The 25,027-nt window shown below is 40.9% G+C and overlaps 1 protein-coding gene across 1 annotated transcript in view; it reads right to left on the reverse strand.

The window, feature by feature from the left end:
- notch1b (notch receptor 1b) overlaps positions 1–18,148 on the reverse strand; it is an 89,590-nt gene extending 71,442 nt beyond the window's left edge. The window contains exons 1-2 of the mRNA XM_060907060.1: positions 17,796–18,148; positions 12,790–12,862 (exon numbers count right to left, since the gene is read on the reverse strand). Of these exons, the coding sequence (XP_060763043.1) occupies positions 12,790–12,862; positions 17,796–17,895 (173 nt within the window). The 5' untranslated portion in view covers positions 17,896–18,148. The remainder of the gene's footprint in view (positions 1–12,789; positions 12,863–17,795) is intronic.
- Positions 18,149–25,027: the final 6,879 nt, after the last annotated feature.

Here is a 25,027-nt window from a genome sequence, read left to right on the forward strand (position 1 = left end):
AAGGTGAAAAAGCCCAAAAAAAAATCTTTAAAAAAAAATGTCAAACGCTATAACATGACTCTCCATACACACAACTGTTCAAAGCTTCTGAATTAGTAATATAAATCACATGCTCAATAATTCATTCATATTCATTCTTTTATCGTCAGAAACTGCTTTATCCTGGGAGGGATGTCGTGGAGCAGGAGCCTATCCCATGAAGGAAGAGGTGGGAGAAAACCGGAGAACCCAGAGGACACGAGGCTTGTTAAATCATGTGCAACACGCCCTTGTCCTATTGTGACCTCTAACTATCACGAATTAGTGACAGTACTGCCTGTGGCTTTGAGGGGGGAAAAGAAGGGGCGTGGCCATCTCATCTCATTCTCTCTAGCCGCTTTATCCTGTTCTACAGGGTCGCAGGCAAGCTGGAGCCTATCCCAGCTGACTACGGGCGAAAGGCGGGGTACACCCTGGACAAGTCGCCAGGTCATCACAGGGCTGACACATAGGCCAAGTTTACATTAGACTGTATCTGTCTCGTTTTCTTCGCGGATGCACTGTCCGTTTACATTAAACCGCCTGGAAACGCTGAGAAACAGGAATCCGCCAGCGTCCACGTATTCAATCCAGATCGTGTCAGCTCCGGTGCTGTGTAAACATTGAGATGCGCGGATACGCTGTGCTGAGCTCTAGCTGGCGTCGTCATTGGACAACGTCACTGTGACATCCACCTTCCTGATTCGCTGGCGTTGGTCATGTGACGCGACTGCTGAAAAACGGCGCGGACTTCCGCCTTGTATCACCTTTCATTAAAGAGTATAAAAGTATGAAAATACTGCAAATACTGATGCAAATACTGCCCATTGTGTAGTTATGATTGTCTTTAGGCTTGCCATCCTTCCACTTGCAAGTGGTAAGTGATATGCGCTGGGATCACACACACAGCGGCTCAGTCCCGAAAACACTGCTTGTGCACTTCACTCGCGCGCTCTGTGAGCTGCGCAGAGCCGGAGTGCGCACCCTCCAGAGGGCACTCGCTGTTCAGGGCAGAGTGATTTGGAGCGCAGGATGCCTGCGGAGCCGAGCGTATCCGTGTATTGATGTTGCTGTGTGCACGCAAATCGTGTATTGGTGTTGCTGTGTGCACACTAATCGCTTTAAAAATGTTAATCTGATGATCCGCTGATACGGTCTAATGTAAACATGGGCATAGACACAGACAACCATTCACACTCACATTCACACCTACAGTCAATTTAGAGTCACCAGTTAACCTAACCTGCATGTCTTTGGACTGTGGGGGAAACCGGAGCACCTGGAGGAAACCCACGCTGACACGGGGAGAACATGCAAACTCCACACAGAAAGGCCCTCGCCGGCCACGGGGCTCGAACCCGGACCTTCTCGCTGTGAGGCGACAGCGCTAACCACTACACCACCGTGCCGCCCCTGGGGCGTGGCCAGATATATGTAATTCTTGTCATGGTACGTGTTTTTATGTTTTGTGATTACAGCTGGTTACAAGTTGGCTGTTGCTGCACTTGCTAGCATTCGTGGTTAGTTAGTTTAAATACAAATGCACATGCTCTGTGGCAAACGGCAGCAGAGATACTTACTGAATTCTTGTTCAGCAAAGTAGCTCTGAATAACGACATGCTGTTTCATTTTCTTCATTTAAAACCCTGTCCGTGTTTTGCTAATTCAGCCATCCAAGTCTTTATCTGTTTGCCAAGCATGGACAAGGGAAGCTAGGATGCATCGAAGAAAGACGTTTTGTTGCTCTGCTCTGAAGGTTCATATAGGATACAAAATAGGCTAAAAGGAAACTAATATTATGAAATACAACACAATTTATTTTTGTCAATGTTATAGTAGCAGACACCATGTTTTCTGACAGACATTTAAACCATCCAACTTGACGATTGAGGAGCAGTTAGAATAAAGGGAGTTGGCAGGCTTTATATGTCTCACAGGAAGCATATGTTAGCCTGCACCCTTCCCGGTTGGTAGCTGATACGAGTGAACTGGTTCGTGGGTGGGAACTGGGAGAAAAATGCAGGGGAAAAAAGGAAATTTGTAGGAAGCTATAAAAATGAAGAAACTGTATGTTCCCAGTATAAAGTAACTTAGAACGGGATTTTACTGAACACTACAGTGACACTCGGAGGCAGGAACCAAGCTTACTGTATTTTTTTTATATTTGTGGTTGTAATGACTGATTGATGTGGCACCAAACGACTCTGTTCTTATGGTTGAAAAAGTATTATTGGTTGCATACAGAGGTGGACAACATACCCAACTTCATTACTTAAGTCAAAGCACGGCTCGAAATTTGCAGTGGTCCGGTCGCCTGAAGCGACTTAATTTGTCATTTGGCGGGTAATTCCTGTCACTAGCCAGCCCGGCTGGCTAGTTGAAAATAAAAAATATATATGAAGCGAAGGTTCAGACACACCGTCAACTAAAGCCGCCACATATTAAGCGCGTGCCGTGTCTGTGTTAATCGATGTGTTTATCAGCAGGACGGAAACTACCGAAGAATTCCGAATCATATTGTGTACGAGTCAGGCTGTCGTTTTTTCACTACTGCGCATGCATATAACGCATCTCGTTGAATATCGCGGTAATCACGTGTAGTATTGGACCAGGTGGGTGGAGCACAGAAGCACGGCAGGCCAGAACTGAGTTCTCAATGAACTATTTATTGCTAGCTTTTCAGCCTTTTATCACTTCCCAGCCACGCACGCGCACACACACACACACACACGTGTTCTGGTTGGGGAGAGAGAGCTCCCTTTCTCTGCTCTCCTCTCCTTTTAAAGGGCGCGGTCACTGGGGAAGACATACAAACACAGGTTAATCCCCATCAGGTACAATGATTCCACCGCTTACCTTCCCTGACTCCGCCCTCCATTCACAGACCGACGCTTGGCCACACCTGCGCTGCCACATCACGTTATCAAATTGAATAGATGTGGCCACATTATCACCCGTTTAAACACGTGTGTTTTTGTTGTTGTTTACATCTACATCTGCCAAAGCTACGTTGCGATGTGGAATTTTCTGAAAGGTGTACAGAAACCGCCAGAGACGGGGACAAAGCGACCTCGGTCTGAAGAGGAGAAAAAGGCTGCCGATAAAGCGTACGAGAAGGAGAAACGACAAAGGACTTATAAGTAAACGTGGGAGCAGGGTAGGCCTTGGCTGCGATACGATTTTTATGGAATAATTAATTTTTTTCAAGTTGATTCCTAGTCAATATGAAGCTCCTAATGCTTTCTCTCTCATAAATGTTTAAATACAGAAAGCATGTTGGACATATTTTGGGTGCTATAGACATGATAGTAAGTATATTTGCTTTCAATACTCATACACCAAGTTGCCAAGTTTTCCAATGTATTATTATTTGTTGATATTATATTATGGTGCTCTGTGTTGTTCTCATTTATGTATTTAACAACAGTATCAAAATACTCGGGTCTTGAAATAAATGCACATTAGTCATGAACAATGGTAACTACTCTCTTTTGCGTTATTTTTGACAGAAGTAAAATTCATACATGAACAAATTTTGGCTAGTTGATTTTCTGTTTGGCGAGTTACTTTGGAAGGTAACTAGTCTGGCTGGCTGGTGAAAAAATATACGAATTTCGAGCCCTGCAAAGTGCAGATCCCACTGGTCAAATGTTAGTCCAATACAAGTGAAAGTTGTACAGTCAACTTTTTAAAGTACTGAAGTATTTGCTTTTAAAAATACTTAGGTATTAAAAGTACATTTTCTGTCAACGCTTTGTTGTATTATTGCCACAACGCTTACAAAACCTAATGCCTCCTAAGCGACCGACTGGGTTTACTGACTAACTTGTAGAACCTGTAGAATAAACACCTGGTAGAACGTTACAAAATGAGAAACAACTGAACTGAAAAAGAACTTTTTAAAATTTTTTAATTGTAATACTCCTCCCCACCCCCGCAAAGCAGCATGGTAGTGTTCTGACCCAGCTCTGGCAGTGCGCACACATGTATGTGTATGTTAATCAGGAAGACAGTGGAATAGCTGTAAATGCAGCTTGCTCAGAAAATAAAAATTACAATCCAACCTGATTAAAACCCAGGTCCATACCTCGAGCTTAAAGTGCCATTCCACCATTGGATGTATTCTTTGGCATAAAATACAATATAGTTTATGACAATATGACTAGACAGAGAAATCTTTTAGCTTCAAAATGATATATCAAACATAATTTTTTGACAACGACAAGTATATTAATTTTGTGACCAAAGTCACCTACCCTTTTAATTTCCGCGCAGTAGTGAAACGTGATGTCATCGGCAGGTTCCCCTTCTTGTGTACCATGTCACGTGTGACGTGGCACAGATTATCAGCAATGGCGGATAGAACGCGATTTCCACTTGTTGATTGCTGTGCCGATATTCACCATCGACCGTCTCCTTTGGGCATCACTTGCTATTTTCCTTCGCTTCTTTTCCAAAGCTGACAATCGCGTTCTATCCGCCATTGCTGATAATCTGTGCCACGTCACACGTGACGTGGTACACAAGAAGGGGAACCTGCCAATGACATCATGTTTCACTACCGCGCGGAAATTAAAAGGGTAGGTGACTCATCTCATCTCATTATCTCTAGCCGCTTTATCCTTCTACAGGGTCGCAGGCAAGCTGGAGCCTATCCCAGCTGACTACGGGCGAAAGGCGGGGTACACCCTGGACAAGTCGCCAGGTCATCACAGGGCTGACACATAGACACAGACAACCATTCACACTCACATTCACACCTACGCTCAATTTAGAGTCACCAGTTAACCTAACCTGCATGTCTTTGGACTGTGGGGGAAACTGGAGCACCCGGAGGAAACCCACGCGGACACGGGGAGAACATGCAAACTCCACACAGAAAGGCCCTCACCGGCCCCGGGGCTTGAACCCAGGACCTTCTTGCTGTGAGGCGACAGCGCTAACCACTACACCACCGTGCCGCCCCCTGTCTAGGCATGTTGTCATAAAATATATTGTATTTTATGCCAAAAAAATACATCCAATGGTGGAATGGCACTTTAATAACTGCCCAACAGCAACACTGCTTTAAGCAAGACCAAAAAAAAAAAAAGCAAGACCATCATCTGACATCAAAACAAAAAATTCCAGCAATTTGTTGTGACTGACTAGTACAATACTGTCCATCTCACAGGTTGTGTGTGAGCACAAGTGATTCATGCACATATGAACCTGCCTGTGGAATCATAGTAGTTTAATGTTAAGCTAGCTAGTCAGTGAAGCGCCACCTGACATGCTAGCAAACTCTTTTTAAACTCAAAATCATGTTGGGTAGCTAACGTTACTAGAAAAGAAAGATTACTACATTTTTGCTTATTTGGCAAGATTATGCTAAAACGTTTCTGAAAACACTTCAGATAAGTTAACATTATTCATGTTAGCATAACTCCGTGTTTACATGCTAACTAACAGTGTCCAAGTTAACTAGCTATGTGTAAATGTTAGCTGTGGACAAGGCTATGGCAACTTGGCGAGCAAATCCATAGAAAGTCATTTGACTAACCAGACTGCATAGCTATTGCAACGTTATCACTAGCTCTAAAAGCATATAAAATTTCATTGCAAGCTTTCTCTTGGAATAAAACGTTTATATACCTCAATATGTTTCCGCAGGGGGCGGCACGGTGGTGTAGTGGTTAGCGCTGTCGCCTCACAGCGAGAAGGTCCGGGTTCGAGCCCCATGGCCAGCGAGGGCCTTTCTGTGTGGAGTTTGCATGTTCTCCCCGTGTCCGCGTGGGTTTCCTCCGGGTGCTCCGGTTTCCCCCACAGTCCAAAGACATGCAGGTTAGGTTAACTGGTGACTCTAAATTGACCGTAGGTGTGAATGTGAGTGTGAATGGTTGTCTGTGTCTATGTGTCAGCCCTGTGATGACCTGGCGACTTGTCCAGGGTGTACCCCGCCTTTCGCCCGTAGTCAGCTGGGATAGGCTCCAGCTTGCCTGCGACCCTGTAGAACAAGATAAAGCGGCTAGAGATAATGAGATGAGATGAGATGTTTCCGCAGGTCGGACGGCGAGTTTTTGTAGGCTGTGATGTGCTCTGTTTTAGGCAAACAAAGCAAACATTTAAAATGAAACGACGCTTTATTCCTTTCAGAAAACTGAAACATGGGTTCTAGGTATAGCCATGGGTGCGTGCATTCCCCAGAAGAACCGCCTCCTTCCATTCTGCCATCAACTGATCGTGTTAAATAATGCTGCGGTGAAATCACTGATCTTGATTTTATCCAGTCCATGGATGTGACGTGACCCTAGTGATTACTGATCGGCTGTCTCAGTGTCACCTGCGATAAAACCAGTCACGTTTTAGAAAAGAAAAGAAAAAGCATCTACTTTCAAAGCTGCTTCATAGTAACGAGTAATGAGGACCTTGACAGAAATGTAGTGGAGTGAAAAGTATGATATTTGCCTTTCAAATGTAGTGACGTTAAAGTCATAAGTTGCCAAAAAAATTAAGACTCAAGTAAAGTAGAGATACTCAAAAAGTGTACTTAAATACAGTACTCAAGTAAATGTACTTAATTACTGTCCACCTCTGGTTACATAACAGAAGCACTGCTGTCAGAGGGTAACTAGGCCATTTACCTATTTACACATCGTACTGATTAATAATGTTATGATCAACTAGGCCTGTCAGCTGAGCTACTGATCATGTGATAATGTCTTTTTATTTTTTTCGCAGTCCGGTTTCCATCAAATCCTGCACTCTGATTGGCTGGCGAGCGGGTCAGTATCCTACGATACGGACCCTGGTTACGGACCTGTGGCGACTCGCTCATTCACAGCAGCAACAGACATAGTAGCAATTTTTGTCAACATTTCCGCATTTCTCAGGAGAACAGCATTAATTTTACAGCATGGATAGTGATAACGACAGTCTTCACAGCGAAAGCGAGTTTTACTACCCTGAGGAAGACGAAATAAAAGAAACCATTTCAGGAGAACGCTATAAACCTGTAACTGTTGCTAACGCCGAGCAAAAACATGGCTGAATCCTGAATGACTCAATTTTGTATAAATAGGGAACTACATAGGCGGCAAAATGTAGTTTTTTTTCCTGCCATGGAAGTGCACTTGTATACCGAGGAGGAAGCAATTTGCATTACAGCCGTGATTGAGGATTCAAAATGGTGGCTCGGCTCGGTTTTCCCTTTCGGGCGCTCCCGTTTTCTGTTAGAATTTGGTAAAGAAAAAAATAAATATATTATTTACCAGCTTAAGGTCGGTCCGTATGGTGAAATACCGTGACCTCGGCCTTGAATACTGACCTCGGCCCAGAGGGGCTCGGCCAGTACTTTCAAGACCTCGGTCACGGTATTTCACGATACGGACCTCCCAGCTGGTAAATAACATATATGCATTTAAATAGTTGCTCTGTGATATTTTGTCATGCATAGATAAGTCTAGACTAAAAAATTTTTGGTCGACTGAAAAATGTTTGCACTTTCATATCCTATTTAAAAACAAGTTTTTTTCTATGACTCTCCCTGTGTCTGAAATCACTCACTCGTTCACTATTCCCTACTCACTATATAGGGAATTACTATATAGAGGACTGTATAGTGAGCTCATTAATAAAATGAAAAAAGGCTTTCGGACACTAGTCCGTTGCGCTGTTATTTATTTACATCATTACTGTTGCACAATTAAAACGTGCCAGATCAGTCGGCTGGTGGATTTCCAAAATAATAAATACATGCATGTATTTTTTGTGATAAATACATATTATACTGAGCGCATTTCCCACATTAATCAATACAAAGTACTTTGTGTCTGCTGCATCTTTCAGTTCTTTTAAATCAAGGCTGAATACTTTCTTCTTTGCCGCTGCTGTTTATTAAATAAAATTTGAGGCTTTTGATTTGATTTCTTTCAGCACGACAGCAATGCATGATGGGATATACACAACCGTTCAAAAGTTTGGGGTCACTTTGAAATGTCCTTCTTTTTGAAAGAAAAGCACTGTTCTTTTCAATGAAGATCACTTTAAACTAATCAGAAATGCACTCTATACATTGCTAATGTGGTAAATGACTATTCTAGCTGCAAATGTCTGGTTTTTGGTGCAATATCTCCATAGGTGTATAGAGGCCCATTTCCAGCAACTCTCACTCCAGTGTTCTAATGGTACAATGTGTTTGCTCATTGCCTCAGAAGGCTAATGGATGATTAGAAAACCCTTGTACAATCATGTTAGCACAGCTGAAAACAGTTGAGCTCTTTAGAGAAGCTATAAAACTGACCTTCCTTTGAGCAGATTGAGTTTCTGGAGCATCACATTTGTGGGGTCGATTAAATGCTCAAAATGGCCAGAAAAATGTCTCGACTATATTTTCTATTCATTTTACAACTTATGGTGGTAAATAAAAGTGTGACTTTTCATGGAAAACACAAAATTGTCTGGGTGACCCCAAACTTTTGAACGGTAGTGTATTGCTTGGTTAGTGACCATCGGTTGTACACTACTTTTCATGATGCATTGTGGGATGCTTTGAGTGCACTATATCGGGTGTAATAATTCTCACTATACATTCAGACAGCACTACAAAATGACAAACTCACGATATAGTGAGCAGGGAGTGATTTCGGACACAGTGTCTATTTTCAATGAGTATTGGCAGCCATTTTGAATGATCAGTTGGTCAAATTCAAATCATGAACATTTTTGTTGTTTGCGCTCAGAAATCTATGTAGCATCAGTAATGACATTATAATAAAATTAATGTTCAGAAAACCTCATTTGGTGATGATCAAAACTTGAGTCAGATATTTTGTGAAAAAATTAGAAATGAATCTAAAATAAGAAAACCGAAGTGCATGGTTTGATATCTTTTAGCCTCATGTTATATAGTGAATTAAAAAAAAAGAAAACCTTTGTATAAAATATGACCTCCTTCCATACTTTTAAACAGTAGTTCACGATAATGAAGCATCAGTTACTCACCAGCTATTTCTTTATTCTCTTACAGGAACACAGAACTTTACACTGGCTTTATCAATAGAGATTCAGAAGTGCCATCTATTGTGCAATGGATCCACCAGCCTTCGAAACACATTACTGGATCTAGACTTCATACTTGCTGAGGAAAGCTCACAGTTATGTAGTGGAGAAGTCTTGTTAGCTTTCCGAGATATCAGGTGCTTGCCAAGTTGAGATTCATCAACTCTTCTACATCCCCTTGAAGCCCTGCATCTTTCATCCCCCTGTCGGATACTAAGCTCGTTTGGTCCAGCCACTTCTCCCTTGTCCACTGCTGTAGAATCCAGCTCTTGTAACTGTTTTCCATTACTCTCAGCAAGGCTTTGTCCAGGCTTCTGAGATAATGCTGCTTCTTTAAGCACCAGATACTGAGATTTGTGACCTTGGCATTTCTGGCACAGTTTGTAAAGTATGACCCCTACATCTCTATAGTTGTGTAAGACAGGCTGAAAGACACCTCCTCTTACAGCACTGACAAAAATGTTGGGTTTGCTAGAGAAAATAAGCCGTCGGACCATAGTTAGTTTCTAAGTTTCGCAAAAAAATGTTTTGTTTTCTTTTTTTATGCAGCAAATTGATGTTCTGTTTTCCTCTACTGTTTTCCAGTCTATTCATGAATGCGCAAATAGTTATGAGGAGCCCTTTAAGCAAGTGTCAGAACAATTAGTCACACATATCATACTGGCTCTCAGGGGAAATAACCAAAATCACATGTTTAGGAACTGTAAGAGCTCATCAAACACTTAAAGCTAGACAGTCTTTTGATTTTATAAAAACGGTCAAATTTAGTTCCCTCTGAAATTTGGTCATTGTGATACATATTTATTTCTGTAGGGCGGCACGGTGGTGTAGTGGTTAGCGCTGTCGCCTCACAGCAAGAAGGTCCTGGGTTCCGGGGCCGGCGAGGGCCTTTCTGTGTGGAGTTTGCATGTTCTCCCCGTGTCCGCGTGGGTTTCCTCCGGGTGCTCCGGTTTCCCCCACAGTCCAAAGACATGCAGGTTAGGTTAACTGGTGACTCTAAATTGACCGTAGGTGTGAATGTGAGTGTGAATGGTTGTCTGTGTCTATGTGTCAGCCCTGTGATGACCTGGCGACTTGTCCAGGGTGTACCCCGCTTCTCGCCCGTAGTCAGCTGGGATAGGCTCCAGCTTGCCTGCGACCCTGTAGAAGGATAAAGCGGCTAGAGATAATGAGATGAGAATGAGATTTATTTCTGTAATGTCTAAAAAAAACCCAGGCCATTCTGTGGCTGGGAAGTTATTTAATTTGAGGGGATTCCCGAACAAATAATGTGCATGAAATCGCTCGCTTCACGCACGCAAGCAGACAGAGGAAGTCCGTGTGCGCATGCGCAGGTTTACCTTTCGGCATCGTCTTCTTCTTCTCTTGGGTTTTACAGCAGCTGGCATCCAGTGTTGCATTACTGCCATCTACAGGTTTACCTTGACCGTGCACTGACAGTTACATCATTCTGTCGCTAAACGAACAGCTGATCACACCGAGGTGCTCGCTGACCGTCGATATTTATTAGTTTGGTCCTGCGTTTCCTTTCCTTCGCAACATAACGTCATTTCTTCTGGCTTTCCGTTACTGTAGTCGGTCCTCCACGTTTCATTCGCGTCCTCCATTTTCCTTTCCTGTTTCAAATTTGTATCCCACAATGCCTTGCGGGAACGGGGAAAAGCCCACCACGTGATGCATGATGTAGTATCTTGAATTGGGTTGGGGTGAAGCAAGAAATAATAGCAGAGAAATTAGGGTCACATGGCCCTAAATTCATTAATTGTTCTATTTTAAAAAATTAATAAAATTGGAAGTCTGCGATTCGAATTCAGTAGCTTTCGGTCCCCTAAACAAAAATAATTGGGTCTCGGGGAAAATTCTTTTTACGACCTAAACCTGAAAAATCTGAAAGTCAGTCTTTCTTTAAATGTAGCTAGTTTTATTAAAACAAGTACGTCATTAAGCTGTCAAATCAAAAGCCTCACATTTGCATTATAGTAACAGCCTCTCAGCTTTCAATTCACTATTTCTCAATGTGATCCACCACTACAGCAATGACAAATTTGTATGTCAAATTCTAACACCACACACACCAAAGCTAAACCAAATGCTATGCGTGTAATGACTGTCCGCAAGCATTTTCAGGGCATGCACAATGGAGTCACTTGATAGCAGCATAGATTGGTCAAAACTGACCCGTGAACCTGCTGCTTGAGAGGGCTGGAAAGACACGCTGCAGGCCCAGTGGTCTGTCCACTCTCTGCAGTCAAATAATACACAAAAGGCAGCGGACATGGTAACCAAACATCTCTAGGCGGGAGGAGCGACCCTCATCCTATCTCCATGCTTAATTAGAGGAGTCTGAGGGTATCCGGTCACAATGGTCGCTTTGTGGCTTGACTGCGGCAGGGAGGCTGCCAGACAGAATTAAGACGTGGCCCCATGCCAGCACGGCCGCGTGAGAGAACTGCCCTCTAAAGGAGGCCACAAACATTGCCACAGTCCCTATTTCAAACCAGTCATGCTGATAACTTGCTGATAACGAGAAAGAAGACACTATTGCACTCAGCCAAACTCCTTGAAACTCAAGCCCATGTTTGTATCTCAATTGTGCACAGATAGAAAAAAGCAAACAAAAGTTAGCCCCAGTAATACATCAACTCACAGCCAGTTGCGATTTCATAGAAACTTTTTTTTTTCCTTAATCTAATCAGAAGAGTGAAGGTATGTGCTCTAGGGCAGTTTGCTTTTGATATTCGTCTGCTCAATTGTTGCCAATTATGAAAACATCCAGTCCAATTACACTCTGCTGCCATCTGTCCCTCTAATATAAATCAAAGAATAGCCATTCAAAATGGGACAAAACACCCAAGCAGGGACAGGGGCATGTTGGGTGGGGGGCGAGTGGGGTGCGGGGCCTACAGGCATTCTGGGAAGCCTGACACAGATTAGTCACACAGAATTAATCTAGATGGGAGAACAATGGATGCTGAGTTTCTGGCAAACCCCAGCTGTCGTTTCATAAAAGAAAAGAGAAACAAGATTTGGGGCTTAGAGCATCTCTGAGACTTCTGTTAGAGAAGAGGCACAAACAACAAGACAAGAGAACGCCAAATTCCCCTCCCTTCATCAACTCATCACCATCATCCTGTTCATTGGCTAGTGTAGGCCATGTTTTCTCTTCAAGAGCGTGCGTAAGCTTGGCACAGTACAAAAACATGGCGTTTTAGGTGTGAGGTAGGGCCTTGATTTAAAATGCAGTATTTAGACATGCCACCAGACTTTTTTTTCTGATTGCCAGGGTCCACTCTCCGAAAGAAAAGACTGCTAAACTGTACCGTTCCTCATCTCTGGGATGATGGATACTTTTTGTATATTTAGTATGTATCTTTGACCTACAAAGATATGTGTGTACCCTTGAGTCCTTTTAAACTTTTACCCTATAAACTAATTACCATAATAATAGTAAATTTATTTATTCTAAATCATTTAAAATGTACATTATATCCAAGTTTTTAGGTGAAAGATGCATATTAGAGGTACAAAAGATGATACAACACAAGTGAAAAGGAAAGGAACGATCTCGTACTATTTTTCTAAGAGTGTACATTATTAATTTCCTGTCAAACTAACGAAATCATTCGGCAAGTCTACTCATTGAAAAGATCAAACCAGATGCCCAGGATTGGTGCAGTACAACTGGGAGGCTTCGTGCTCATATTTTAAACACTTGGTGAGATTCATACTCACATGCATTCTCCTCTTCCATCTGTAGTAGCCACACACGTACCTCCGTTTTGGCATTTCTCAGAACATTTCAGACCTGCAAATACAAGAATGTCACCAAGGGAATAAAAGTCCCTGCCCAGAGTGGTACAAATACAAAATTTCAGATACATGCCAAATTCCAAGGGTTGGATAAGAGAAAGGAGACAAAAGTAATGATGATATTTGTTGTTCCCCAGTTCCAACAAATATTCATTTATAAGTAAATGAATGCTTTCAGTTTGTTGGAGAGAAACCAAAATGCCATGGCTCAAAGCCCAGGGAGAGAAAAAGGGATGGGGCAAAAGTGTGACTCGTAAGACTTTAAAGAGACATTTGGTGGCTAGAACACAGCATTGCTCTCGTCCTTCTTCAGCCTTCAGCCGTTGTCCAGAATGGGGCTATTTTTGGTTGTTAACACAGACCTGCTAAATCATTTCTGTGAAACTTTGCCTAACTGTGCTAAAGTAACTTTACTATCTATCTACGTATCTACAGTACTGTGTGAAAGCCTGAGGCCAATGCAAGGAAATGCTTCAGAGCAAAAATGCCTTCAAAACAATTAAATTAAATGTTTCTACATTTAGAAAATACTATAAAGAGCACTGTATGAAACAAAATCAATCTTTGGTGTTACTGTCTGGTTTGCTTAAAAAAATCTCAGGAACAATTTGTGCAGTTTTACTGAGTATCTTACAGAACCAGCCACAGTTTTCAGAAGACTTTGTCACACTTACTTCTTATTTTTGCAGCAAAACCCCTGCAGTCTTAATTTATGGGTTTTTTTGTTTGTTTTTTGTCTGAAAAGTCATGTCTTACATAATATGCAGCTTTCTTTGCTAACATACAACCATTTTTCTGTAACATTTAATTTTGTGCTGGAAAACTAATGTTTGGAAATCTAAAATGTTTTAGTACTGACTTGATGATGTAGAAGTCATAAAATAAAAAGCTATAACAAAGTTTGGGCAAATTAATAGGGTACCTAAGACTTTTGCACAGTACTCTCTCTCTCTCTCTCTCTCTCTCTCTCTCTCTCTCTCTATCTATCTATCTATCTATCCACTCAGAAAAAGGGCACTGTACCCTTATACTCTTATTGAGTATGTAGGCTATCTTTTGCCAAGATAAATGTAGGCAGTGTACATTTAAAGCTTTATTATGAGGGAAATATCTTGAAAGGTACACTATATCTACATTTGCAAGCGAAAGACACAGATTAAAGTTAGAAAAGCTAAAGATGCTACCCTGGGCAAACAAAGATACAGTATAGTAGCCTACCTTTTCTTCTGAAAGTTTACACGATTAGTTACCTGTGTACTTCATTTAGCTGCATACTTCATTTAGCTGTGTACAGTACTTTTGGTTAACTATGTACTTTAGTTAGCTGTGTACTTTGGTTAACTATGTACTTTAACTGTGTACTTGAGCTAGCTGTGTACTTTAGTTAACTCTGTACCTTAGTTAACTGTGTAGTTAGCTGTGTACTTTATTTAGCTGTGTACTTTAGTTAACTCTGTACTTTAGTTAGCTGTGTACTTTAGTTAACTGTACCTTAGTTAGCTGTGTACTTTATTTAGCTGTGTACTTTAGTTAACTCTGTACTTTAGTTAGCTGTGTAATTTAGTTAGCTGTGTACTTTGGTTAGCTGTGTGCTTTGGTTAACTGTGTACTTTAGTTAACTCTGTACTTTAGTTGCCTGTGTACTTCAGTTAGCTGTGTACTTTTGGTTAACTGTGTACTTTAGTTCGCTGTGTACTTTAGTTAACTCTGTACCTTAGTTAACTGTGTAGTTAGCTGTGTACTTTAGTTAACTCTGTACTTTATTTAGCTGTGTACTTTAGTTAACTGTGTACCTTAGTTAGCTGTGTACTTTATTTAGTTGTGTACTTTAGTTAACTCTGTACCTTATTTAACTGTGTACTTTAGTTAACTCTGTACCTTAGTTAACTGTGTAGTTAGCTGTGTACTTTAGTTAGCTATGTACTTTATTCAGCTGTGTACTTTAGTTAACTCTGTACTTTAGTTAGATGTGTACTTTATTTAGCTGTGTACTTTAGTTAACTGTGTACTTTGGTTAGCTGTGTGCTTTGGTTAACTGTGTACTTTAGTTAACTCTGTACTTTAGTTGCCTGTGTACTTCATTTAGCTGTGTACTTTTGGTTAACTGTGTACTTTAGTTAACTCTGTACCTTAGTTAACTGTGTAGTTAGCTGTGTACTTTAGTTAACTCTGTACTTTATTTAGCTGTGTACTTTGGTTCGCTGTGTACTTTGGTTCACTGTGTACTTTAGTTAACTGTACTTTAGTTAGCTGTGTATTTTAGTTAACTCTGTACGTTAGTTAGCTTTGTACTTTGGTTAACTCTGTACTTTAGTTAGTTGTGTATTTTAGTTAACTCTGTGCTTTGGTTAACTCTGTACTTTAGTTAGCTGTGTACTTTAGTTAACTCTGTACTTTAGTTAGTTGTGTATTTTAGTTAACTCTGTACTTTAGTTAACTGAGTACTTTGGTTAACTCTGTACTTTAGTTAACTCTGTACTTTGGTTAACTCTGTGCTTTAGTTAACTCTGTACTTTGGTTAACTCTGCTTTGGTTAACTCTGTGCTTTGGTTAACTCTGTACTTTAGTTAGTTGTGTATTTTAGTTAACTCTGTACTTTAGTTAGTTGTGTATTTTAGTTAACTCTGTACTTTAGTTAACTGTGTACTTTGGTTAACTCTGTACTTTAGTTAGTTGTGTACTTTAGTTAACTCTGTGCTTTGGTTAACTCTGTACTTTATTTAGTTGTGTATTTTAGTTAACTCTGTACTTTAGTTAACTGTGTACTTTGGTTAACTCTGTACTTTAGTTAGTTGTGTACTTTAGTTAACTCTGTACTTTGGTTAACTCTGTGCTTTAGTTAACTCTGTACTTTGGTTAACTCTGTGCTTTAGTTAGTTGTGTACTTTAGTTAACTCTGTGCTTTGGTTAACTCTGTGCTTTAGTTAGTTGTGTACTTTAGTTAACTCTGTGCTTTGGTTAACTCTGTGCTTTGGTTAGTTGTGTACTTTAGTTAACTCTGTACTTTGGTTAACTCTGTGCTTTGGTTAACTCTGTGCTTTGGTTAGTTGTGTACTTTAGGTAACTCTGTGCTTTGGTTAACTCGGTGCTTTGGTTAACTCTGTGCTTTGGTTAGTTGTGTACTTTAGGTGACTCTGTGCTTTGGTTAACTCTGTGCTTTGGTTAACTCTGTGCTTTGGTTAGTTGTGTACTTTAGGTAACTCTGTGCTTTGGTTAACTCTGTGCTTTGGTTAACTCTGTGCTTTAGTTAGTTGTGTACTTTAGTTAATTCTGTGCTTTGGTTAACTCTGTGCTTTGGTTAACTCTGTACTTTAGGTAACTCTGTGTTTTGGTTAACTCTGTGCTTTGGTTAACTCTGTGCTTTGGTTAGTTGTGTACTTTAGGTAACTCTGTGCTTTAGTTAGTTGTGTACTTTAGTTAACTGTGTACTTTGGTTAACTCTGTACTTTAGTTAGTTGTGTACTTTAGTTAACTGTGTACTTTGGTTAACTCTGTGCTTTAGTTAGTTGTGTACTTTAGTTAACTGTGTACTTTGGTTAACTCTGTACTTTAGTTAGTTGTGTACTTTAGTTAACTGTGTACTTTGGTTAACTCTGTACTTTAGTTAGTTGTGTACTTTAGTTAACTCTGTACTTTGGTTAACTCTGTGCTTTAGTTAACTCTGTACTTTAGTTAACTGTGTACTTTGGTTAACTCTGTACTTTAGTTAGTTGTGTACTTTAGTTAACTCTGTACTTTGGTTAACTCTGTGCTTTAGTTAACTCTGTACTTTAGTTAACTGTGTACTTTGGTTAACTCTGTGCTTTAGTTAGTTGTGTACTTTAGTTAACTCTGTGCTTTGGTTAACTCTGTGCTTTAGTTAACTCTGTGCTTTAGTTAACTGTGTACTTTGGTTAACTCTGTGCTTTAGTTAGTTGTGTATTTTAGTTAACTCTGTGCTTTGGTTAACTCTGTACTTTAGTTAGTTGTGTATTTTAGTTAACTCTGTGCTTTGGTTAACTCTGTACTTTAGTTAGTTGTGTATTTTAGTTAACTCTGTGCTTTGGTTAACTCTGTGCTTTAGTTAACTCTGTGCTTTGGTTAACTCTGTGCTTTGGTTAACTCTGTACTTTAGTTAACTCTGTGCTTTAGGTAACTCTGTGCTTTGGTTAACTCTGTGCTTTAGTTAGTTGTGTACTTTAGTTAACTCTGTGCTTTGGTTAACTCTGTGCTTTAGTTAACTCTGTGCTTTGGTTAACTCTGTGCTTTGGTTAGTTGTGTACTTTAGGTAACTCTGTGCTTTGGTTAACTCTGTGCTTTGGTTAACTCTGTGCTTTAGTTAGTTGTGTATTTTAGTTAACTCTGTGCTTTGGTTAACTCTGTACTTTGGTCAGCTTTATTTTGTTAGTTCTCTTGTTCACGGCTAAGAAAAATGAGAAACGGAATTCCGAGCAAACACTTGTAACCCTGAACAGTTCTTCTTTTCCTTCCTCTTCTTCTTTTACTATTTTGCTCCTCTTAATAAGCGGGATCCCGCAGGTGTGTGTGTGTGTGTGTGCTGTTAGTCAGTATAAGATGTTGCCGCTCTGTGTGAGCAGCAGCGCTCGGGGACCGTTATGTGAGTGACACTGGCTCCTGATGCTCACTGTCTGTATAAAGAGCCACAGAAACCACTGTACACTGTTTATCTCATACAGTTTCATAAACAGGTAGAAAACACACCACTGGGACTCTTTATAATCCATTTTAAAGCTTTTTAAAGTCAATCCGAGCGCTGAATGATTTTCATCCTGAGCGCAACAAGTGGGTTTCCGCTCATAAGTCGGCTATTTTATTAATTTTATTTTAACCCCACTTCATAATCGCGGTGAGTTTTGACTGTTTGTATTTTCTGACATTGATGTGCACACTGCAAACAACCGGAGCAGGCTGTGTGCGGTCGGTCTTACCGTGTGTCAGAGCAATCAGCCAAATCACAGCAAGCAGCCTGAGGGTGAAGAGATGCATTCCTTCTGATGGAGCTGTAGGAGTCCGGGTGCTAACGTACATCCAACATTGGTTCCGTTTGAAGGAGAGAGAGAGAGAGATGGACAGAGTGAGACAGAGAATATTCAGAATTATATCCAGATGTGGCGCTCTTCTTTTCTTCCTGTCCCCCTGCAAACTCTGTGTGTGTGTGTGAGAGAGAGAGAGAGAGAGAGAGAGAGAGAGAGTGTGTGTGTGAGAGAGAGAGACCTCGCCTTAACAGTGTCAGTGAATGGGATTCAAAGCTCCCTCCGCCTCAGTGCTTTTTACAACAGCTATTCATGTGCTCTCCTTTACCACACACTGAGAGAGAGAGAGAGAGAGAGAGAGAGAGAGAGAGACACGCCCCTTTCATGAGCTTCGAACCATTGAAGACGCAGAAGCGGGAACTCTCCGGTTTCGTTCCAAACCGCACATGAGATGAGCAGAGCAGTCTTCAGTGCTCAAGTAGTAAACAGTGTCGCCTATAATACACAATGAAACTCTTACATCCAACATTACAGCAAGAAACACAAACATAAATGATCTACAGAAACATCCATCCATCCATCCATCCATTATCTGTAGCCGCTTTATCCTGTTCTACAGGGTCGCAGGCAAGCTGGAGCCTATCCCAGCTGACTACGGGCGAAAGGCGGGGTACACCCTGGACAAGTCGCCAGGTCATCACAGGGCTGACACATAGACACAGACAACCATTCACACTCACATTCACACCTACGCTCAATTTAGAGTCACCAGTTAACCTAACCTGCATGTCTTTGGACTGTGGGGGAAACCGGAGCACCCGGAGGAAACCCACGCGGACACGGGGAGAACATGCAAACTCCACACAGAAAGGCCTTCGTCTGCCGCTGGGCTCGACCGCAGAACCTTCTTGCTGTGACACGACAGCTCTAACCACTACACCACCGTGCCGCCCTCCTTAATAGCCATGATTGAGAATTTCTTGACCTCTTATCCATTACATCAGTATCAGGCTTCCTAGCTTTTATCACTTTGTCAGTTCTGATGTTGAAATCCCATCATATCTATATACCTTCATTCTCCAGTACAGGTTCTGCTCTGTGATCATGCCACTTTTTACTGTGATCGAATCCATACTTTTTGCATAATTCCCATCCATCCATTATCTGTAGCTGCTTATCCTGTTCTACAGGGTCGCGGGCAAATTGGAGCCTATCCCAGCTGACTATGGGCGAAAGGCGGGGTACACCCTGGACAAGTCGCCAGGTCATCACAGGGCTGACACATAGACACAGACAACCATTCACACTCACATTCACACCTACGGTCAATTTAGAGTCACCAGTTAACCTAACCTGCATGTCTTTGGACTGTGGGGGAAACCGGAGCACCCGGCAGAAACCCATGCAGACACCATGCAAACTCCACACAGAAAGGCCTTCATCGCCCACTGGGCTTGAACCCAGGACCTTCTCACTGTGAGGCAACAGTGCTAACCACTACACCACCATGCCGCCGTCTACAGAAACCTATTACAGTAATATTGTTAAAATTGCACAGTTACTGGTTCATTTTATTTTAGTATGAATAATAATAATAATAATAATAATATGTGGTGGCACGGTGGTGTAGTGGTTAGCACTGTCGCCGACAAGGGCCTTTCTGTGTAGAGTTTGCATATTCTCCCTGTGTCTGCGTGGGTTTCCTCTGGGTGATCCGGTTTCCCCTACAGTCCAAAGACATGCAGGTTAGGTTAACTGGTGGCTCTAAATTGACTGTAGGTGTGAATGTGAGTGTGAATGCTTGTTTGTCTCTATGTGTCAGCCCTGCGATGACCTGGCAACTTGTCCAGGGTGTACCCCGCCTCTTGCCCATACCCCGCCTCTCGCCCATAGTCAGCTGGGATAGGCTCCAGCTTGCCCGTGACCCTGCACAGGATAAGCGGTCATGGATAATGGATGGAAGGCTATTAAGGAAGGAACATGCTGTAGGAGTTGTGAGAAAATATAAAAAATTCTATGATGCTAGACTTTTCATCAGGGTTTCGTAGGGCATCCAACGTGGATACCACATCGCTGTTCTTCGATTATATCACACTACAAGGCATGTTCGTCATTCCCAATGTTCATAGTCAGGCCCAACACTGGAAATTTGTCAGACATGACAAAATTGTGTCAAAATGAGCCTGAATTTGTGTAGTCTGATTCCAGAATTGAACAGGATAATAGCAATTAGACCTCAGTAGTAAATATAATAATTTTAATAACATTGAGTCCACTGCTGTAACAAAATTTTAAAATGAATAAATAAATAAATAAATAAATCATGGACCCTGTAGCTATACTTCACTGATCCCTGAGAAGCATGGGTGTAGAGTATTTATAACAGAAAGTGTGTAAAGCTATGAAAGTGCTCAGTCACAAAAGCTGTATAATGCTGCCAAAGGCTACAATGATCCTGACAGGTCTTATAACCCTGAGACTAATCTATCTTTGATATTTCATTTTGACATTTTGACTTATTTGATTCTGACATGCCGTTTATTCTGGTAGTGTGCGCACAAATTTAAAGGTTATTTTTATTATTAAAGATAAAAAGCCTTCCATTTCAAATGCAAACCATAAAACAGTCCAAAAAATACAACTGAAAATTTGAAAAGCACAGTTCAAGCATTAATAGTCTGCATACTGCGTGTTACCTTCAAAATCCTTTGACTAGCTCACGACATAAAATTGAAGAAAAAAAAAGTTTCTGTATTTAGATCAGTGATCTAAACCAGCCTGTCTCTGATTCACATTTTGGGACTACAACGAAATTAAAGAATAGATAAACCACAATTTATGTGATGGAAAATGTTGACTGGCATTGGAAGAGTTTCGGGAGTTTATCAGCAAATGCACATGCACGCAGAGCCCCACCTTCAGCCTCACCTTCAAAGCAGGTACTGTAAGTAAAGGTTTCAGTGAAGATGATTAAGCAACTGAATAAAGTAGTTCTTCATGTTCAGTAGGCCTACATTTAGTTGCACCATCAACTGTTGAAATGTCCTGACTTGCATGTCCTTATGGTTTAATTCACACAAGAAGACATTATTATAACATCTTTGCCACAAGGCCAAATAGGTTTGTATAGAAATGCCATAGGCTGCCTGCAATAGAGTACAGACAATATAAAAATCTGAATTCACATAAGTGCTGCTTCTCTTTTATCTGCCTTATGTTAGCCACAATGCATCCAATAAAGTGATGCTCTTTAAGATGTAACAGTCTATATAACTTTTATGACAGTAAAGAAAACATGATTTAATCCTATCCTCTTGCTGTAATGAAAACATTGATTTTTTTTTCTCTATTATGAATAAGTTCAAGGTGTGACAAGCAGTTTCAACACCCCAAGGCACTGGATTTTCCTTCTTGATTCATTTGGTCTTCCAAATTGGCACCATTCCCCGAGGGTGTGTGTTTGTGTGTGAGTAGGTGCCAAAAACGCTGCAGGTAACTGCAGGCAGTGTGGGAAACATCTCTGGAGGCAGTATGACCGACCTGAAGGCTTGGGAAAAGAGATTCATTGTGGAGGCGGCACCCATGATAGGGCGATAATTAGAACTGTGTACAGACATGCAGAAAGAGCTCTCACACTACACGCTGGGATCAGAAGTGTGAGAACTGTCATACTATCTGGACCCACAGTCTCACTTCACTGTGTTGCGTGTCAGAACACACGTTGCCTTTAAAAGTGAATTTCAACTGATGTATTCAACTTGGGTGGTTGCTCCATTGTCCAAGGCCTCAGAAGGATATATGGGCCTCTCAATTCATTTTGCTGCTGAGGCCATGGGTATCACTGTCTCAAACAGCTGTAAGACATGGCCTGTCTTCCCATCAAACTTCAACATCCACCACGGAGGCAATCGTGATTCTTCAGTGAAATAATTAAAGCAACCAATTCTGTTTGAGTCCATCAACTCAATTTTACTGTGGCATCTACATGACCCTATGTCAGAGAGCTAAAATACTTAAATAATTGTACAAGTCTTACTATAATGTTCTTAATGATCATTTTGGGCTGAGAAATTTATACTTAATTAGATTTCAGTGAAAAGAAAAATCCACTCTGTATTTCTTACATTTTCATTTAGGCTTTCCAAACATTAATCATAAATCTCAAAAATCATGATTCAATTTTTTTCTGCCCAAACACTAAAATCAATTACCTATTTATATTTATGTGTACTTTAACCTTTTTATGAACTATCATTAAAACGTCCATTAAAATCCATACCGATTTGTAGGAATACCTCTAGTATTCCTACTTTTCTATACTTTTGCCACCCCTGACCTCTATTCGTAACTTTTGAAGATAGTTATACAGTAGATAGTCATAGGAAAGGGATTAGACACCATATAAAATTCGCCTTTTCCAAATTAGCAGATCCCCTGCCGCAGTGAAACAACACAGACATTTATCTTCTGTGAACTTGATTCTTCCTCTGTAAAATAAACAAATCCGCTAAGAGCAAGGCCAAACAATAAATCTATTTTCTTCCAGGATTGCTCTTCAGAAAATGCTATTACAAAAATGTTATATAAACACGTAATGCATAAAGTACACACTTTTTTTTTACTCAAATGGTTATGTTTGAAGGGTCCAACAAAAGATATTAATGATTTTTACCTTTGCATTGTCAACAACGTCTTTAAACATGCACATGTAAATGTTAAAATATCTGCAATATCCTAGTCCAGTACAGCAGTGCAACTTAGGGCAGAAAATTTATCTAAAAAAACTAAAAACAAAACCCTGACTTATGCTTCATGGGTAAATATCTCAAGAGTTCATGTGCTAGAGAAAAGCTGTTGTTGTTGTTGTTGTTTTTGCTCAGGATTGGCTCAGTTTTATATCTATAGTGCGATCAAACACAACCCACAGACTGCAGATTATTTCTGATTGGCATTCATCTGTCATCTCATGGGCTACATATGCCAAACATGTAGTGCTGATCTAGGATTGTTTTACTTTTTATAGCTTAATAGATATAGTTAAATGAACCTCCTGTGAGATACTTGGAAAATATACAGTTAAAAGCAAAAGTTTGGAAAGATTCTGAAAAATGTGACTCCCAATTTATAAAAAATGGAAAGAAACATGAAGGACAATAACATGTGGAATGTAGCTGGCTAAGTAAAATATTGAATCAGTGCAAAGCTTCTTTTTACTGTTTTTGATTGATTTCTGCCAGATAAATCATCTGGCATCAGATAAATCATCAGATAAATCATCTGGCAGAAAGACGTCAATCAAAAACAGTAAAAAGAAGTTTTGCACTGATCCAATATTTTACTTAGCCAGCTACATTCCACATGTTATTGTCCTTCATGTCCTGCCTGATTGATGAACCTGGGCTGTCGGTTATTGAGAAATAGATTAGGAGAGCTACACTTAAAATCCTGTTTTGGATACAATACACTGCACAGAAAAGGTTGTTGTTGCTGTTGTTGTTTAAAAAGCTTTTTCTTTAATACAGCAGTTGGAGTTATTAAAAAGAGCAGCAGATGTTGCCCCAAGACATGTTGGGGCAAATTCTCAGCCGGTCCCTTTCCATTAGCAGCACAGGTTTATTATTGTCGTCAGGTACATTAGCCATAGCTTGTCTGGTCCATGGCTCTGTGGGTAGGGTTGTGGTCTTCTACAGATTGTTGTTGTTGTTGTTTTTAAAAAAAGCTTTTTCTTTAATATAGCAGTTGGAGTTATTAGAAACACCAGCAGATGTTGCCCCAAGACATGTTGGGGCAAATTCTCAGCCAGTCCCTTTCCATTAGCAGCACAGGTTTATTATTGCCATCAGGTACATTAGCCATAGCTTGTCTGGTCCATGGCTCTGTGGGTAGGGTTGTGGTCTTCTACAGATTCAGACACATTTCCATCAGTTAAGCTGAATATGTAAAACTCCATTGGACAGAAGTTGAATGGCTGGCTACTGGTATTGATCCAACTTGCTTTATTTATTCGATTGTTCTCATGTTTAAACAAACAAACAAACGAAACACAGGGGTGTGTGTATGAAGGGGGAAGGGGTCAGGCTTCCTAGTAATGCAAGATAACACTGACCAGAGCACAAGAGCCATAAAAGAGAAGATAACATGACCTCATATGTTTGCAGGTTAAATCCAGAAGTTTCCCATAAAACAGAGGCTGTGATTAAACCATGGCATTAGAGCACAGAAGTACACTAAAGTTTGGCTTGTTATTTATCTGCTGTTGAGAATGAGCTGCGCCAGAGATGCTGTGCCACTTTGGGAAACTAAGAGGCAAAGGGAAAAGGCAATTTCAGTAATGCCAAGAGGAAGGATATGGATTAAACAGGTCTTTGGTAACTTCCAAATCCAAGTACAGCAAACAAAGAGCTCAATTATCATGGGAAATACATAAGCTGCTTACTCAAGGTACGTATACAATCACAATTCCAAAAAGTTGGGATGCTGCGTTAAACAAATAAAAACAGAATGTGATGATTTGGAAATCATGTAAACTCTATATTTCATTGAAAATAGTACAAAAACAACACAATAGTACAAAGACAGTGTTGCTAGCATCAAATTCAAAATGAGCATATATTTTCAAAAAACAAAAATTTTGCAGTTTCAACATTTGATATGTTGTCTTAGTACTATTTTCAATGAAATATAGGGTTTTCATGATTTGCAAATCATCACTGTGGCAGTTCGATAGGAGTGAGTGGAGCACAGAGGACGGCAGGACAGAGATCAGGTTTATACAGACGCTTTATTGCCACACTTTTCAGTCTAACAATATTTTACTCCCAACAAATAGGGATACACACACACTAGCATCTCGTCCGGGGGATGAGCCCCTCTGCTCTCTGCTCTCTCTCCCTAAATAGGGCGCGGTCACTGGGAAGACACACACAAACACAGGTTAATTGCAGTCAGGTGTAGTGATTCTGCCACTTACCTTCCCTGACTCCGCCCTCCTGTCACAGACCGGCGCTTGACCACACCCCCGCTGCCACATACCCCCACCGCCCGACTCAGACTGGGCGCCCGTCCGGCCTGCAGCCGACTCCCCCCCCCTTGACAGGAGAGGAAGTCCGCCACGACCATCTGCGCCCCCGGCCTGTGGACCACCTTAAAATTAAAGGGTTGGAGTGCCAGATACCAATGGGTGATCC

This window comes from Neoarius graeffei, chromosome 24 (genome assembly GCF_027579695.1).
Source record: "Neoarius graeffei isolate fNeoGra1 chromosome 24, fNeoGra1.pri, whole genome shotgun sequence".
Lineage (NCBI taxonomy): Eukaryota > Metazoa > Chordata > Actinopteri > Siluriformes > Ariidae > Neoarius > Neoarius graeffei.